Here is an 18712-nt window from a genome sequence, read left to right on the forward strand (position 1 = left end):
TTCTCCATTTCCCAAGAGGACAAGTCAAAAGATCTATGGATCCACTTAGGAGTAACTCACAAGTCTGTCTTTACATTTTTTTTTCATCTTTCAACTTTTACATTCCTTACTATTAAGGCAAAGAAGCAGTGTTCAAGTTCAATCATAATTTCATGATCAGTCAATTGCTTCACATAGTCACAATGTTAAAAGCTCTAAATGTGTGACTTACATCCAGTGGTTGGGAAGGTATTTTCAGCTTGGTGAGATGTGCTTTGCTGCTGGGCTTCAGCTCAGTCATGCTGTTGCCGTGAGATTGGCTGCTGTAGTGCTCAGAGGACAGCTTTGGTTCCATGGACTCCTGTCCGTCCATGGGCCGCACATAGGCAGTGGGTTTCTGTAACATTGAATTGGACTTTGACATCAATGAGGGTGGGAAAGATTGATTTGAGTGCTGCCCACTTGAAAAAGGTACACGGGAAGGAGAATCCCAGTTTGCATCAGGGTCCCGAGGTGATTTGGAGCGTTGATGTTCCTTGCTATGGTGATCATTCCCATGAGACCTGGAATGACTAGAGCTTAATGAAGAAACAGCCTGGGGTTTTCCAGGGCTGGAAGAACGTGATTTGGAGTGTTCTGATCCATGCTGGCCTTTTTTCCGGCTGCTGCTCCCACTACTGTTATATGACTCACGGTCATGCCTCTGACCACTACTGTTAGTGCCACTACTGCTACCTGCACTGGTCCGCTGGCTACTATGTCCGCTCTGTAAGCCTGAAGACCGCTTCTGAGACTGAGAAGTGCTGGGTGCGGGTCCTACTGGAGTCCATTTGCTACTCTGATGAGAGCCTCCATGTCTCTGTTCAAAGAAATTTGGGTTAGATTTTTCATCTGCTGATGTTGGTACTGTAGGCTTGGGAATTGCAACAAGCTTTGGTATAGATCTGTCTCCTATGAAATCCTTCATTTCATCGTAGTTTCCAAGCATACTCTGAATACGACTTGATAACTTATCTTCTTTGCTAGTCTACAAAAAATAAAAATAAAATTATACAATGAGCATAATCAGAAATAAAATATGCTTCTGAACTAATTTTCCAAACTTCGAATGGAAAGGGGCTTTTCAAAGGAAGGCTTTACCTCATATCTTAACATTAATACCTTGAAGCATACTCCAAATGTATCAGTCTGTAGTGAAAAAAAAAATCATTGAAAAGTGCCTAAAAATAACCATACTAAAATATAATCCGAGTGCAGTGGCATGTGCCTGTACTTTCAGCTACCCTGTGCAGCTGAGGCAGGAGGATTGCTCGATTCCAAGATTTTGAGGCTCCAGTGCACTATGATTTCACCTGTGAACAGCAACTGCACTCCAGCATGGGTAACATAGCAAGACTCTTGTCTTTTAAATTCACAAAATATTTTGAAGGGCCAGGTGCAGTGGCTCATACCTGTAATCCCAGCACTTTCGGAGGCTGAGGCGGACAGATCACCTAATGTCAGGAGTTCCAGACCAGCCTGGCCAACATGGTGAAAACCCATTTCTAGCAAAAATACGTAAGTTAGCCAGGCGTGGCTGGACATGGTGGCTCACACCTGTAATACTAGCACTTTGGGAGGCCAAGGCAGGCAGATCACCTGAGGTCAGGAGTTGAAGACCAGCCTGGCCAACATGGTGAAACCCTGTTTCTACTAAAAATACAAAAATTAGCTAGGCGTGATGGCAGATGCCTGTAATCCTAGCTACTCAGGAGGCTGAGGCAGGAGAATTGCTTGAACCCAGGAAGTGAAGGTTGCAGTGAGCCAAGATTGTGTCATTGCACTCCAGTAAGACTCCACCTCCAAAAAAAAAAATTAGCCGGGCAAGGTGGTGCATGCCTGCAATCCCAGCTACTCGGGAGGCTGAGGCAGAAGAATCACTTGAACCCAGAAGTTAGCGGTGGCAACGAGCCGAGATCATGACATGGCACTCCAGCCTGGACGAAAGACCGAGACTGTGTCTCAAAAAAAAAAGTCTTTTGAAGAACAGTAAAGTAATCTGCCTTTATAAAATTACGTTCCACAGGCCAGCAGATTAGCTAACGCTTATATTTTGGCAGTTTATGAAAATATTATATTCCTTATAATTCAATGTTATAGTTACAAGCAGAAACAAAAATTTAACGAACAAGTGATACCCAAATAATTGTCTATAACAATAGAAAAATCAGACTGATACTGAAGACACATTTATTCAAACATACTAATAATCTCCGAAACTTTGTAAACTAAGTAGCAAATGGCAGTGAGGAGTAACAAAAGCATCTACGAAATATTCATTTTTTACTGATATCATACTTAAAGAACACCTAGGAAAAATCAAACAATGCAAATTGAGTCACAAAATTCTAATTTAATTCAAGGCTCAGAATGGTGAAGTACCCGCCCATAGTTAGTAGCACAACTAGGAAAATAGAGATAAATGTGTGAGCCAACTCAGAACACATTTTTAAGAACACAAGACAGCAATAGGAGGTGGGTTGGAAGATGACTTTTAGGGTGCTAGTAACGTTCTATTTCTTGATCTGAGCTGTATGAAGCTGTTGATGCTGTGAAAATTCTTCAAGCCGTAACACCTATTTTGTGTATTTGTCTGTAAGCATAACATACTCCAAAGAAAAGTTTATCCCCAAAAAAGTATGTTCTATGTAAAGGACAGGAAAAAAAATGTTAAGTGGTATTCACAGTAATTCTTTTCTAATATAAACATTCAAATATGAAATATTTTAAAAGCAAAAATGTCATGCTAATGGGAAAAAAACATTCACAGAAGGGCAACTTACAACTTTGTATGGCTCTGCAAAGAGAGGAGAGCTAGGTGGGAAGGCGTCTTCACCCTGCTGAATTTCCTGATTCCGCCTTTCCCGTTCTTTCATACGCAGCACATTCCGGTCTTCACGGTTCATGTTGCTATGAAAAGAAACACAGTCTTTGTATCACAAAAATAAAAGGAAAAATTAAATATTCTGTACAGATTTTGTCAGTTTAACACTTCAATCACAGATTCCCTTTTGACCTCCAAGTAAAAACAGGCATTAGTGCTGAAGCTGGGTTTTGGTAACGGTTTTATCAACATATACCAATAGTGTCTTCCACAACTATTCCAAGGAAACATTAGCCCTGAATATTAGAACCCACCCCAACAAAACACCTAACTTTATCAATGTTTGAAGTACTCTGTTATCTAAAAGCAAAAACTTGTACACTCAGAGGGAAAGTAGTATTTGAACACAAATTCTCAATATTTCCTTTTGGGCCTTCCTCTTCGGAAATCTGCCTATTCTTTGCCCTTAGAAGCATATAACCCACTCCCAACTACCACCCTTCCCCCCAGGGTCCAGTTCTTTTCTCTACTTTGCATCTACCTTATCTTGATTTCTTTTTGTCCCAAACACAGCTTCCTTGGTGTCCATCCTTATGGTAGTTTGACCTCAGCTTTGCTGTTGCTCTAGATTCCCTAAAAAACGACATTTCTGCTCTAAATATATTAATATTTCAATTAACACCTCAATAAATGGCAAAACCCAGGTTTTCAATAAATGGCAAAACTCAGGTTTGATTCCAAGTTAATCAAAAATTAACTTGGGTTAGTAACAGTAACTAAAATTGCATTGAAAAAGGAAGTCTTTGGAGTGGGGGAAAAAATGGAAGTCCCATCTCTATAATCATGACAGTTTGTCTTATTTTCACTAGAACAAACCAAAAGCAATACAGCCGATTTATAGCAGCAAGGATTTTGGTTAAATAGACAATGGTAATAAAGGCTGTCAAACTCTGGCACTAGGGATTACCAGGGAATCTGCAACTCTTCCCTGGAGACATATTGAATAATCAGACCTGGTTTTTTTTTTTGTTTTTTTTTTAAAAGTCCCACTGGAGCCCAGAAGGAAACAATCAGGTTATATGTGTGGAGCATTTCTGGCCTATAATTCATAAATCTAATCAGAAAATTAAAGTTCATCAGAAACTGTAATTATAAAATTAGAATTAGTAACAAAACCAGTATTATACTCTTTTTTTTTTTTTGGAACACAGTCTTGCTCTATTATCCAGGCTGGAGTACGGTGGTGTGATGTCTCAGCTCACCACAACCTATGTCTCCCGGGTTCAAGCAATTTTCCTACCTCATTCTCCTAATTTTTTTATTTTTAGTAGAGACAAGATTTTACCATGTTGGCCAGGCTGGCCTGAACTCCTGACCGCAAGCGATCCTCCCGCCTTGGCCTCCCAAAGTGCTGGGATTACAGGCATGAGAGCCACCAAGCCTGCCTCAATACTGTACTTTTGAGGCCTTTAATCAGTGGTTAGAATTAGTGAAAGCAAACATTTAAAATTAAAACTTCCTGATTTGCATACTAAGTGTCACGCAATAAAAGCAATTTAATGTTTAGGAAAAAAAAAAAAGAAGGGACCCCAGGTGGGAGAATCACTTGACCTGCCTAGCCAACATGACAAAACCACATCTCCACTAAAAATAAAAAAATTAGCCAGGTGTGGTGGCGCACGCCTGTAATCTCAGCTTCTTGGGAGGCTCAGGCAGGAGAATCACTTGAACCTGGGAGGCAGAAGTTACAGTGAGCCAAGATTGTGCCACCACTGGACTCCAGCCTGGGAGACAGAACAAGACTCTGTCTCCCAAAAAAAAAAAAAATGTTCTAAGTGTTTCAGATATGTTTTCAAATTGTTTTGTATGTGTACAATTTTCTAATAAGCTTAAACAGGATTTCTTTGGTTTCGTTAGTACTTAGCACTCTACAGAACCACAAAAAGTATTTCAATCTTTCTTTAAAAAATACCAAAAATAAAACTTAAATATTCATAAAACAAAACCAAAGAACATATTATACTCCATCACATTTGAACCAAGTAATAGTTTTATATCACTAACAACCATGCTTCAAATAGGCCTCTTGGGTTATGGTTCTGCCAACATACCTGAGAGACTAAGGAGTATGTTAACTACCAATTTCCTTAAATTTTAATCCTGAAACATCTGAAAACTTCTTTTTTTTTTTTTTTTTGAGATGAAGTCTCGCTCTTGTCCCCCAGGCTGGAGTGCAATGGCACGATCTCAGATCACTGCAACCTCCACCTCCCGGGTTCAAGCAATTCTCCTGCCTCAGCCTCCTGAGTAGCTGGGATTACAGGTGTCTGCCACCATGCCCGGCTAATTTTTGTATTTTTAGTAGAGATGGGGTTTCACCGAGTTGGCCAAACTCCTGGTCTCAAATTCCTGACCTCAGGTGATCCGCCCGCCTCGGCCTCTCAAAGTGCTGGGATTACAGGCGTGAGCCTGAAAACTTCTTTAAAGTATGGTTTAAGGCTAGGAGCGGTAGCTCACAACTGTAATCCCAGCACTTTGAGAGGCCGAGGCGGGCGGATCACTGGAGGTAAGGAGTTCAAGACCAGCCTGGCCAACACAGTGAAACCCCATCTCTACTACAAAATACAAAAAAGTAGCCTGCCAAGGTAGCAGGTGCCTGTAATCCCAGCTACTCAGGAGGCTGAGACAGGAGAACTGCTTGAACCTGGGAGGCGGAGGCTGCAGTGAGTCAAGATTGTGCCACTGGACTCCAGCCTGGGTGACAACAGCAAGACTCCATCTCAAAAAAATAAAAACAAAAAATAAAGTATGATTTAATTTTATAGATTGAGCAGCACTAAAATCATCATTCAGGAAATATTTCTATATCTCTTGTAAAAATAGGTGATTCCCATAATAAAATTATTTCTGTAATTCAACACCAAAGAAACTGTTTTTTTTTTTTTTTAACTGGCTACCAGGAAGCTAAGAACTAAATTAACTCACTGTAATAATTAGGTCGGGTGCCGTGGCTCACTACTGTAATCTCAGCACTTTGGGAGGCTGAGGCAGGCGGATCACCTGAGGTCAAGAATTCAAGATCAGCCTGGCCAACATGGTGAAACCCCATCTCTACCACAAATACAAAAATTAGCCAGGCGTGGTGGCAGGTGCCTATAATCCCAGCTACTTGGGAGGCTGAGGCAGGAGAATCACTTGAACCCGGGAGGCAGAGGTTGCAGTGAGCCAAGATCACACCAGTGCACTCCAGCCTGGGCGACAGAGCAAGACTCCACCTCAAATTAAAAAAAAAAGTAAGCAATCAACTCTTCAGAAAATACCAGCTGGGTGTCCTCTATCTCCTACCTAGAGATAATGTCAGACCCCATAGGCTGAGTGAGGGTTCAGTCCCTAAGGCTGCCCCCCACTGTTGATGTCAATCCCAAGTCCCAGGTTGTTTTACCTGTGCTTCTGACCAACTGGCTAAAAATCGGGATTCTGCAATCCCTTCCTTTGGTTTTAATAATTTGTTAGAGAAGCTCACAGAATGAATGGAAACCTGGTCACTGGACTCTTACAAATGTTATTTTAAAGGATATAAATAAACAGTAAAATAAAGAGTTACAGAGGTGAGATGTACAATGTTGTAGGAGCTTCAACTCCCTTGGAGAATGGTGTGCCACCCCCTCAGAACATTAACATGTTCTAGCTTACCTTTCTGGAAGCCCCCTAAACTCAGTCCTTTTGACCTTTTTTTTTTCCCCCCCAAGACGGGAGTTTCGCTCTTGTTGCCCAGGCTGGAGTGCAATGGCACCATCAGGGCTCACCGCAACCTTCACCTCCTGGGTTCAAGTGATTCTCCTGCCTCCTGAGTAGCTCGGATTACAGGCATGTGCCACCATGCTAGACTAATTTTGTATTTTAAGTAGAGACAGGGTTTCTACATGTTGGTCAGGCTAGTCTCAAACTCCCAACCTCAGGTGATCCACCCGCCTCAGCCTCCCAAAGTGCTGGGATTACAGGTGTGAGCCACTGCACTCGGCCCATGTCAGATAGTATTAATCCTGCCGCTTGCCAAAACACCATTTATCACCTGGGTACAGTGGCTCATGCCTGTAATCCCAGGACTCTGGGAGGCCAAGGCATGAGGATCCCTTGAGCTCAGGAGTTCAAGACCACCTTGGGCCACATGATGAGACCCAGTCTCTACAAGGCTACTGAGATGGGAAAGGGGTCCTTCAAGTACACCTGGGTCTTGGATAAACTGAAAGCTAAGTGTGAGGGTGGTGGTACTGATGATAGTTCCCTGTGGGAACTTAAGGCCAGAAAGTATTATGTAACTAGTTGATGCCCCAAGACAAAGACATTTAAAAAAAACATGATCACAGGCACATCTCAGGCTGACTGTGCTACCCTGATTGTTGCAGCTGGTGAATTTGAAGCTGGCATCTCCTTCTGACTTACACACTGGGTGTGAAACAACTAATTGTTGGAGTTAACAAAATGGATTCCACTTAGCCACCCTACAGACAGAAGAGATACAGGGAAATGGTTAAGGAAGTCAGCACTTACAATAAGAAAGTTGGCTACAACCCCAACACAGTAGCATTTGTGCCAATTTCTGGTTGGAACGATGGCAACATGCTGGGGCCAAGTGCTAACATGCCTTGGTTCAAGGGATGGAAAGTCACCTATAAAGATGGCAATGTTAGTGTAAACACTCTGCTTGACGCTCTGGATTGCATCCTACTACCAACTTGTCCAACTGACAAGCCCTTGTGTCTGTCTCTCCAAAGACCGCTCTGCAAGCGGTCACCTTGGCTCCAGTCAATGTTACAACTAAAGCCAAATCTGTTGCAATATACCATGAAGCTTTGAGTGAAGTTTTTCCTGGGAACAATGGGGGCTTCAACGTCAAGAACATATCTGTCAAAAATGTTCATCATGGCCACGTTGCTGGTGACAGGAAAAATGACCCACCAATGGAAGCAGCTGGCTTCACTGCTCCGGTGATTAACCTGAACCACCCAATCTAAATCAGTGCTGGCTATGCTCCTGTAATGGACTGCCACACGGCTCACACTGCCTGCAAGTTTCCTGAGCTGAAGGGAAAGACTGATTGCCATTGTGGTGAGCTGAAAGATGGCCCTAAATTCTTGAAATCTGGTAATACTCCCGCGTCTTTGATATGGTTCCTGTCAAGCCCATGTGTGTTGAGAGCTTCTGACTATCCTCCTCTGGGTTGTTTTGTTGTTCATAATGCAAGACAGCCAGTTGCTGTGGGTGTCATCAAAACAGAGGATAAGGCCAGGCAAAGTGGTTCACGCCTGTAATCCCAGCACTTTGGGAAGCTGTGGCAGGAGGATCACTTGAGCTCAGGAGTTTGAGACCAGCCTGGGCAACATGGTGAAACCCCATCTCTACCAAAAATACAAAAAATTAGCTGGGTGTGGTGGCATGCATCTGTGGTCCCAGCTACTCAGGAAACTGAGGTCTGGGGAATGCTTGAGCCTGAGAGGTGGAAGTTCAAATAAGTCAAGATAGCACCACTGCACTCCAGCCTAGGTGACAGAGTGAGACTCTCAAAAAATTAAAAACTGGCCAGGTGCCGTGGCTCACGCCTGTAATCCCAGTACTTTGGGAGGCTGAGGCAGGCAGATAACCTGAGGTCAGGAGTTCGAGACCAGCCTGGTCAACAGAGTGAGACCCCATCTCTACTAAAAATACAAAAATTAGCCAGGTGTGGTGGCAGGTGCCTGTAATCCCAGCTACTTGAGAGGTTGAGGCAGGAGAATCACTTGAACACGGGAGATGGAGGTTGCAGTGAGCTGTAACCATGCCATTGCATTCCAGCCTGGGCAACAAGAGTAAAACTCCGTCTCGAAAAAAATTTTTTTTTAATTAAACAAAAAAACAGTGGACAAGAAGGCTCCTGGACCTGGCAATATCATCGAGTCTGCCCAGAAAGCTCAGAAGACTAAATGAATATCATCCCTAATACCTGCCACCCCAGTCTCAATCAATGGTAGAAGAACAGTCTCAGAACTGTTTGTTTTGATTGGCCATTTAAGTTTAACAGTAAGAGACTGGTTAATGATAACAGTGCATGGTAAAACTTTCAGAAGGAAAATATGACTGTTTTGTGATCCACTTTGAGTTTTTTTCACATGGCAGCTTTAAATTACTAGTTTTTAAATTAGTACTGTTTAATGGAAGCAACAGGACCAAGAATCCATCTCAGAATTTTGAGACCCATGAAACAAAGTTTAATAAGAGGCTGGTTCCAAGGTAGTCAGTTATCTCAACTGATTGTTCACAGTCAAGTTATAGGCTGAACTCCTTGTTCTAGTCTTTGACCCCTTCTCACTATCACAGTTGACTGCCTAGTTTTAAAAATAGACAAACAAGGCCGGCACTGTGGCTCGTGGCTCATGCCTGTAAACCCAGCACTCGGAAGGCCGAGGCGGGAGGATCACCTTAGATCAGGAGTTCGAGACCAGCTTGGCCAACATGGTGAAACCCCATCTCTACTAAAAATACAAAAATTAGCTGGGCATGGTGGCGTGCATCTGTAATCCCAGCTACTTGGGAGGCTGAGACAGGAGAATTGCTTGAACCTAGGAGGTGGAGGGAGGTTGCAGTGAGCCGAGATTGCACCACTGCACTACACTCCAGCCTGGGCGACAGAGCAAGACTCTATCTCAAAATAAAATAAAATGAAATAAAATAAAAATAAAAATAAAAATAAACAGGCCGGGCACGGTGGCTCACGCCTGTAATCCTAGCACTTTGGGAGGCTGAGGCGGGCGGATCACCTGAGGTCAGGAGTTCGCGACTAGCCTGACCAACGTGGAAAAACCCCGTCTCTACTAAAAATACAAAATTAGCCAGGTGTGGTGGCACACGCCTGTAATCCCAGCTACTCGGGAGGCTGAGGCAGGAGAATCACTTGAACCCAGGAGGCGGAGGTTGCGGTGAGTCAAGTTGCGCCATTGCACTGCAGCCTGGGCAACAAGAGCAAAACTCCGTCTCAAAAAAAGAATAAACAAGTAAAGTTTAATGAGAAAAAAACCCACAATATCACTCCACACCCATTAGGATGGCTATGATAAAAACGAAATCACAAAACAACACATGTTGGTGAGGATGTAGACAAATTGGAACCTTTGTGCACTGCTGGTGGGAATGTGCAATGGTGCAGCTGCTATGGACTGGCAGTTCCTCAAAAACTTTAACAAATAATTACTGTAGGATCCAGCAATTTTACTCCTAGGAATATATCCAAAGGAACTGAAAGCAGAGACTCAAACAGATCCATGTACACCAATGTTCACAGTGGTATCATTCACAATAGCCAAAAGATGGAAACAACCCAAATATCCATCAACAGATGGTGATCCATCAACACAGAGAAGCAAAATGTGGTATATATATACAATGGAATACTGTTTAGCCATAAGGAATGAAATTCTGATACATGCTACAACATAGATGAACCTTGAAAACATTATGCTATGTGAAATAAGTTAGACACAAAAGGACACATATTGTATGATTCTACGTAATATGAGGCACCTGGAATAGACAAATTCATAGAGACAGAAAATAGAATAGAGGTGGGGAGGTTCTGTTTGGGATGATGAAAAAGTTCTGGAAACAGTGTTGATGATTGTACAATACTGTGAATGTACTTAATGCCACTGAATTGTATATGTAAAATTATTAAAATAGTACATTTTATGTTATATATATTTTGCCACAATAAAAAAATTAGTACACCGTAAAAATAAAAATTTAAATGCGTATTCCTATGAATTACATTCATTCTATAATTTTTTTATAAACACATACATTAGTTATAAAACATTTTAGGTCAGGCGTGGTGGCGTGCTCCTATAGTCCCAGCTACTTGGGAGGTGGAGGCACAAGAATTGCTTGAACCGGGAGGCAGAGGTTGCAGTGAGCCAAGATCACACCACTGCACTTTGTGACGACAGAATAAGACTCTGTCTCAAATAAATAAATTAAATAAGTATATAAAACACTTCGTGACTTTTTACAATTTTAATTTTAAAAAATTTAAAACAGCCGAGCGTTATGGCTCACACCCGTAATCCCAGCACTTTGGGAGGCTGAGGCAGTGGATCACTTGAAGTCACATATTCGAGACCAGCCTGGCCAACATGGCCAAACCCCATCTCTACTAAAACTACAAAAATTAGCCAGGTGTGGTGACATGCACCTGTGGTCCCAGCTATTCGGGAGGCTGAGGCAAGAGAATCATTTGAATCTGGGAGGCGAAAGTTGCAGTGAGCCAAGATTGTGCCACTCCACTTTAGCCTGCACAACAGAGTGAGATTCTGTCCCAAAAAAAAAAAAAGAAAAGAAAACAGTTTAGTGTAAAATGTGTACTCTAACTTTCCCCATTCAAGTGGAGGTCAGAATTTGTTACAATTTTTTTTTTCACTTAGTGTCTTAGAATAACTATCCTACTGAAAAACGGAGCCATTCAGTTATAAGATTATTAAGTGATTTAAACTCTGAAAGTCAAAATGAGGTTTAAGCTAAGATTTCAATTATTTTCAAATCCAGTATATTACAACTGCTATTAAACTGTAACTTTACCACAATGCACTATGTTAAAGCACAAAGTCTCAACAGTACGTAATCCCTCTTGGCCTCATTTGGTAGGATTTCTCTACCCATGAGACAGTCTGAAGAGGTCCCTTCCTACAAGTCAGGGAAACAAAGGTTGTACACTTAGAGATCAAAGCCAATAACAAAACATCACGTCCCAAGACAATATTTAGCACAGAAGGACCTTTGCCCCAAAGTTAGTCATGAGACTTCTATAGCCTTCAGGTTTAAAATAATGTAGTGAAAAACATGAAAGCAAAGATAACAATTCCACACATTTTTGCTTCCTTCATCACATCCTTATGTATTATCTGAATTTCTCATTGTATTTCATAAATCACTGTCAATTGGACCCTCAAAGTTTCCCAGAAATTGTGTTTTTTTTTTTTTTTTTTTTTTTTTGAGATGGAGTCTTGCTCTGGCAAGTGCAGTGGCACGATCTCGGCTCACTGCAACCTCCACCTCCTGTGTTCAAGCAATTCCTGTGTCTCAGCCTCCCGAGTAGCTAGGACTACAGGCGCATGCCACCATGCCCAGCTAATCTTTTGTACTTTAATAGAGACAGGGTTTCATCATGTTGGCCAAGATGGTCTCAATCTCCTGACCTCATGATCTGCCCGCCTCGGCCTCCCAAAGTGAAACTGTACTATTTTTCTCTGATGAATGCTTTTTCCCATTCCTCACAAGTATTTCATGAAGTTCTATGACTCCCCACAATCCTAATTTCCATTCACAAATAATCTTGTCTTAATGGACAAAGATTAAAAAACAGAATACTAAAAATCAGAGAGAGGCAGCTCCAGCAGCAAACATGGTGTATCATGGCCTCACAGAGATGAGCATGTCCTGGGGCTTTGTTGGCTTCTTTGTGCCCTGGTTCATCCCTAAGGGGCCTAACTGGGGAGTTATCATCACCATGACGGTGACCTGTTCAGTTTGCTGCTCTCTTTTGGCTGACTGCAATTCTGGCCCAGTGCAACCCTCTCTACGCAACATGCTTGAAAGATGAAACCACCTGGTATCTGAAGCAACATTGGCCTTGAGGAAGAAGACATGTTCTACAGTGTTCAGTGATTGAAATCAAGAAAGTAAATCCCTTTTTGGATGCAAAATTACCTCCAAATGCAGGCCACCTTCTTTGACTTTGCCTATTTAGGGCATCAGCTGCCTTAAATGTTCATAACACAATTGAATTTTCTTTCTCACAATGCAGTATTTTTTTCCTTCACCTGATTTACACTTTGATGAATTATGTGTGTACTTAACCTAAACTATGCTGATTCCACACAATGTTTATGGACTCCTGTAAGTCAGAAGATGCTCTCTTCTGAGAAATGTATTAATTTATAGATTGGAATTTATAGATTTGAAGATGGCTCTTGCCTTATCAAAACATGGGAATCAGGCCGGGCGCGGTGGCTCAAGCCTGTAATCCCAGCACTTTGGGAGGCTGAGACGGGCGGATCACAAGGTCAGGAGATCGAGACCATCCTGGCTAACCCGGTGAAACCCCGTCTCTACTAAAAAATACAAAAAACTAGCCAGGCGAGGTGGCGGGCGCCTGTAGTCCCAACTACTCGGGAGGCTGAGGCAGGAGAATGGTGTGAACCCGGGAGGCGGAGCTTGCAGTGAGCTGAGATCCTGCCACTGCACTCCAGCCTGGGTGACAAAGCGAGACTCCATCTCAAAAAAAAAAAAAAAAAAAAAAAACATGGGAATCAGTGAAGGGTCTAAAAACTGCTATTAGGCAAACAAGACTCCAGTGGGGCAGTCGCTAGGAAGGCATATTGAGAGGGAAGATCTGTCCCAACAAAACTACACCAAATTATATTTTCAGGATGAAAATCTTATTTCTGCCATCTTTTGTCTTTTTTTTTTTTTTGAGATGGGTCTTGCCATGTTGCCCAGGCTTGTTTCAAACTCCTTGGCTCAAGCAATCCTCCTGCCACAGCCTTCAGAGTAGCTCAGACTACAGGCTCATGCCATCTTTTGGAATAAATTATTTTTCTGCTTTAAGAAACGATGGGCCAGGCCCAGTGGCTCACACCTGCAATCTCAGCACTTTGGGAGGCCAATGTGGAAGGACCACTCGAGCCCAGGAGTTCCAGACCAGCCTGGGAAACAAAGTGAGACCTCATCTCTTAAAAAATGTAAAAGTTAGGCCGGGCACGGTGGCTCAAGCCTATAATCCCAGCACTTCGGGAGGCCGAGGCAGGCAGATCATGAGGTCAGGAGATCGAGACCATCCTGGCTAACACGGTGAAACCTGGTCTCTACTAAAAACATACACACACACAAAAATTAGCCAGGCGTGATGGCGGGTGCCTGTAGTCCCGGCTACTCTGGAGGCTGAGGCGGGAGAATGGCATGAACCCGGGAGGCGGAGCTTGCAGTGAGCAGAGATGGCGCCACTGCCCTAGAGCGAGACTCCATCTCAAAAAAAGAAGTAAAAATTAGCCAGGCAAGGTGGTGCATGCCTGTAGTCCTAGCTACTTGGAGACTGAGGCAGAAGGACCACTTGAGCCCAGGAGTTTGAGGCTGCAGTGAGCTATGTTTGTGCCACTGCACTCCAGCTCGGCCAACAACAGAGCAAGACCTGGTCTCAAAAATAAATAAATGAAAATAAAAAGCGGCCGGGCAAGGTGGCTCACGCCTGTAATCCCAGTACTCTGGGAAGCCGAGGCGGTTGGATCACGAGGTCAGGAGTTCGAGACCAGCCCGGCCAACATAGTGAAATCCCATCTCAACTAAAAATACAAAAAATTAGCTGGGCCTGGCCGGGTGCAATGTTCACACCTGTAATCCCAGCACTTTGGGAGGCTGAGGCAGACGGATCACCTGAGGTTGGGAGTTCCAGACCAGCTTGACCAACATGTCTCTACTAAAAATACAAAATTAGCTGGGAATGGTGGCACATGCCTGTAATCCCAGCTACTCGGGAGGCTGAGGCAGGAGAATCACTTGAACCCGGGAGGCAGAGGTTGCAGTGAGTGGAGATTGTGCCACTGCACTCCAGCCTGGGCAACAAGAGTGAAACTCCGTCTCAATAAATAAATAAACAAACAAACAAGCCAGGCATGGTGGTGGGTGCCTGTAATCCTAGCTACTCGGGAGGCTGAGGTAGGAGAATCGCTTGAATCCAGGAGGCAGAGGTTGCAGTGAGCCAAGATCGCCCTACTGCTCTCCAGCCCAGGCGACAGTGCGAGACTCCATGTCAAAAATAAAATAAAACTAAAAAACAATGGAAGAAAAATATTTTTATCAATCAACCATCAGCTTTCAAACTATCAGCGTCTACATCTATTCTCCTCCCTCCCAGTGACAAAGGAAAAAAACTCAAATCTTCCTAACAAAGAACAATTATCCTCATTTTGCTGTCTTCTAGACCTTTAGCAGTCGCGACTTTTTCTCAAATAACTTCAACTTCTCCATCTCTAATGAATCCTTCGAATCCTTTCCATCAGCATTCAAACGTATTCTTTAAAAAAGATTTTAAGAAGGCCAGGATGGTGGCTCATGTCTGCTGTAATCCCAGCACTTTGGGAGGCTGAGACGGGCAGATCACTTGAGGCCAGGAGTTCGAGATCAGCCTGGCCAACATGGCAAAATCCTGTCTCTACTAAAATTATAAAAATTAGCTGGGCATGGTGGTGCACACCTGTAGACCCAGCTACTCAGGAGGTTGAAACAGGAGAATCGCTTGAACCAGGAGGCAGAGGTTGCAGTGAGCAGAGATCGTGACACTGCACTCCAGAGCCTGGGCAACAAGGCGAGACTGTCTCCAAAAAAAAAAAAAAAAAAAAAAGTCTTCACTGGCCCCCAACTCTCTCCAGCCAAGCTTCTCAAAAGGACTTTTGGTGATTCTCCACTTCCTCAGCAACCATTCATTTTATAAAATGTTACCCCAAAAGATAAGGACCAATACAGTGAACAGTTGTGCTACCCATCAAACAACCACCTTAGGAAATAAAGCATTACCAACATAGTAGAAGGCTACTGTGTACTTCTCCTGGATCACATCTCCAAGTACTCTCTCCCCCTATAAGCAGTAGACACTATTCTGATTTTGGTGTCAATCATTCTCAGGAATTTATTTTCTTTTTTTGTGAGACAGAGTCTCACTTGGTTCCCCAGGCTGGAATGCGGTGGCACGATCTCAACTCACTGCAACTTCCGCATCCCAGGTTCAAGCAATTCTCCTTGCCTCAGCCTCCTGAGTAGCTGGGACTACAGGCATCTGCCATGACACCAGGCTAATTTTTGTATTTTCAGTAGAGATGGGGTCTCAAACTCCTGATCTCAGGTGATCAGCCCACCTCGGCCTCCCAAAGTGCTGGGATTATAGGCATGAGTCATCACACCAAGTCAGGAATTTCTTTATACTTTTACTACTTATGTACGTATCTCTAAATAAGAAACTGAATTGTTTTGCATATTTTTTCAACGTTACTAAAAAGGTATACTCTTAACAACTCAATTTTTTTTTTTTTTTTGAGACGGAGTTTCGTTCTGTCGCCCAGGCTGGAGTGCAGTGGCTGGATCTCAGCTCACTGCAAGCTCCCCCTCCCAGGTTCACACCATTCTCCTGCCTCAGCCTCCCGAGTAGCTGGGACTACAGGCGCCCGCCACCTTGCCCGGCTAGTTTTTTGTATTTTTTAGTAGAGACGGGGTTTCACCGGGTTAGCCAGGATGGTCTCGATCTCCTGACCTCGTGATCCACCTGTCTCAGCCTCCCAAAGTGCTGGGATTACAGGCTTGAGCCACCGCGCCGGGCCAACAACTCAATTTTTTTAATGCTCAGCATTACAAGGTTAATCTATTGTAATGTATGGAAATGTATTCCATTGTAATAATGGAAAATAAATAATCCATTATTTTCACTGTATATCCACACAGTTTACTTATCTACTCTCCAGATGACACATATTTAGGTAGTTTCCCCTTTTTCTGCCATTAAAAACAATACTAAATGATCATTTTTATGCACATCTTTTCGCACCAATGAGTGAGAGTTCTTCTAGAATAGACAGCTAGAAGTGGAACTACTGGGCTGCAGAGGATGAGCATTTTCAACTTTAGTAGATACAACCAAATTATTAATACTTTCCAAAATGCTGTATCCAATCACTATTCAACATTCTACTGTTTCCAATTTCCCAACATTCTGTTTACAATTTCCGACATCGTATTTCTTTGCCAAGATCATTAGCAACTTCCATATTGCTAAATCCAACAGGTATTTTACCATTTTACTTGACTTACCATTCAATACATTCAGCCACTTATTTCTCCTTGATACACTCTTTGGCTTCTGTAACACTTAGCCTTCCCAGCGTCCCCAGCTCCTCTGGCTCTTCCCATCCTACCTACCAGACATCTTCAAAATTAGTGCTCCTCTGGTGCTCAGCCATGGGTCTCATTCTCATTCATTTTATATCCTCTCCTTACATTCCCAAAGCTTAAAATATCTCTATGTGGCCAGGCGTGGTGGCTTACACCTGTAATCCCAGCACTTTGGGAGGCCAAGGCGGGCGAATTACTTGAGGTCAGGAGTCCAACACCAGCCTGGCCAACATGGTGAAACTCTGTCTCTGCTAAAAATACAAAAAAAATTAACTGGGCATAGTGGTGCATGCCTGTAATTCCACCTACTTGAGAGGCTGAAGCATAAGAATCACTTGAACCTGGGAGGCAGAGGCTGCAGTGAGCCAAGATCGTGCCACTGCACTCTAGCTTAAGTGGCGGAGTGAGACTCCATCTCAAAAAAAAACAAAAAACAAAAAACAAAAAACTCTATGCCTACAACCAGAATGCCCACATATGCTCCCCATGATACTTTCTCTTCTGAAATACAAAACCGCACATCCAGGAACCTGTTTGACAATGCTCTTTGGCTATCTAAGAAATCTAAATCAGGGCTAGGCACTATGTCTCATGCCTGTAATCTCAGCACTTTGGGAAGGCAAGGTAAGAGGACTGCTTGAGCTCAGGAGTTCAAGACCAGCTTAGGCAACATAGGGAGAATCTATTAAAAAAAAAAAAACAAAAAAAAAAGTGTACCTTTTTTTAATCCCAAAGGCTTCAAAACTAAGATATCTCTTTTTTTGTTTTTATTGTAATTTTTTATTTTTCAGAGACAGGGTCTCAGTCTGTCACCTAGGCTGGAGTGCAGTGGTGCAATCATAGTTCACTGCAACCTCAAACTCCTTAGGTAAGTGATCCTCCCACCTCAGCCTCCTGAGTAGCTGGGACTAAAGGGTGCATGACACCACACCTGGCTAATTTTGTTCTTCTTTTTAATTTTTTGTAGAGGCATGATCTCATTATATTGCCCAGGCCGGTCCCAAACTCCTGGCCTCAAGTAATCCTACCACCTCAGTCTCCCAAAGTGCTGGGAGTACAGTAACTTTGTAATGAGTCACCATGCCCAGTCCCAAAAATTTCAATCTTAATACATCTAAAATTAATTTTCTGATCTGCTTTCCCTTACCGCCAACCACTCCTCCTCCAGTGATCCTCATCCCAATAGTAGTGCATCCAGTCAGCCAACTGCTTTTGCTGAATTCTTCCTTCAATCTCTTTCCAAATCCAATCCATCACTATAACCTCCAAAATATATTTTGAATCTCCCTCCTCACTTATTTTTCCACTGCCATGGTTCAAAACACACAACATTTTATCTCTGGCTTGAATAAATGCTATAGCCTTTCTAATTGGACTTCTACTTCCCTCAGTCTCTCTTTATATGCCATACAGCAGCCAAAGTAATCTTTCTAAGATGCAAATCAGGTCAGATTGCCTAATTCCTGCTTAAAATTTTTAAATAAGCTTTCCGTTTACCTTAAGATAAACTTTAGGTAAATTTTAAAGTCCTCAACATGGCTTACAATATTCTACTTGATCTGACTCTTGTCTCCTCATCAGATTAATCTCATACTTTCTACCAGTCCCTTCCAGTTCCAAGGGCCTTTTCCTGGGCTTCTTGAACACGTGGTACGCATTCCAGATTCAGGAAAGTCATGCAGATGAGCAATCCCCAATCTTTTTGGCACCAGGGACCAGTTTCACAAAAGACAATTTTTCCATGGATGGACAGGGGTTGCGGGGAGATGATTTTGAAAGAAAACCATTCCACCTCACATCATGGGGCATTAGATTCTCAGAAGCAGTATGCAACCTAGATCTCTTGCATGTGCAGTTCACAACAGGGTTTGAGCTCCTATTGACACGGCATAGTTCCCTCGACCCCACCAC

The 18712-nt window shown here is 43.0% G+C and overlaps 1 protein-coding gene and 2 pseudogenes across 1 annotated transcript in view; 2 read left to right on the top strand and 1 right to left on the bottom strand.

The window, feature by feature from the left end:
- AFF4 (AF4/FMR2 family member 4) overlaps positions 1-18712 on the bottom strand; it is an 88776-nt gene that overhangs the window by 60762 nt on the left and 9302 nt on the right. Inside the window, exons 2-3 of the mRNA XM_025387565.1 lie at positions 2802-2928; positions 212-1006 (exon numbers count right to left, since the gene is read on the bottom strand). Coding sequence (XP_025243350.1) covers positions 212-1006; positions 2802-2924 — 918 coding nt within the window. The 5' untranslated portion in view covers positions 2925-2928. The remainder of the gene's footprint in view (positions 1-211; positions 1007-2801; positions 2929-18712) is intronic.
- LOC112627075 lies at positions 7370-8806 on the top strand (annotated as a pseudogene).
- LOC112625959 lies at positions 12270-12501 on the top strand (annotated as a pseudogene).

This window comes from Theropithecus gelada, chromosome 6 (genome assembly GCF_003255815.1).
Source record: "Theropithecus gelada isolate Dixy chromosome 6, Tgel_1.0, whole genome shotgun sequence".
Taxonomy (NCBI): domain Eukaryota; kingdom Metazoa; phylum Chordata; class Mammalia; order Primates; family Cercopithecidae; genus Theropithecus; species Theropithecus gelada.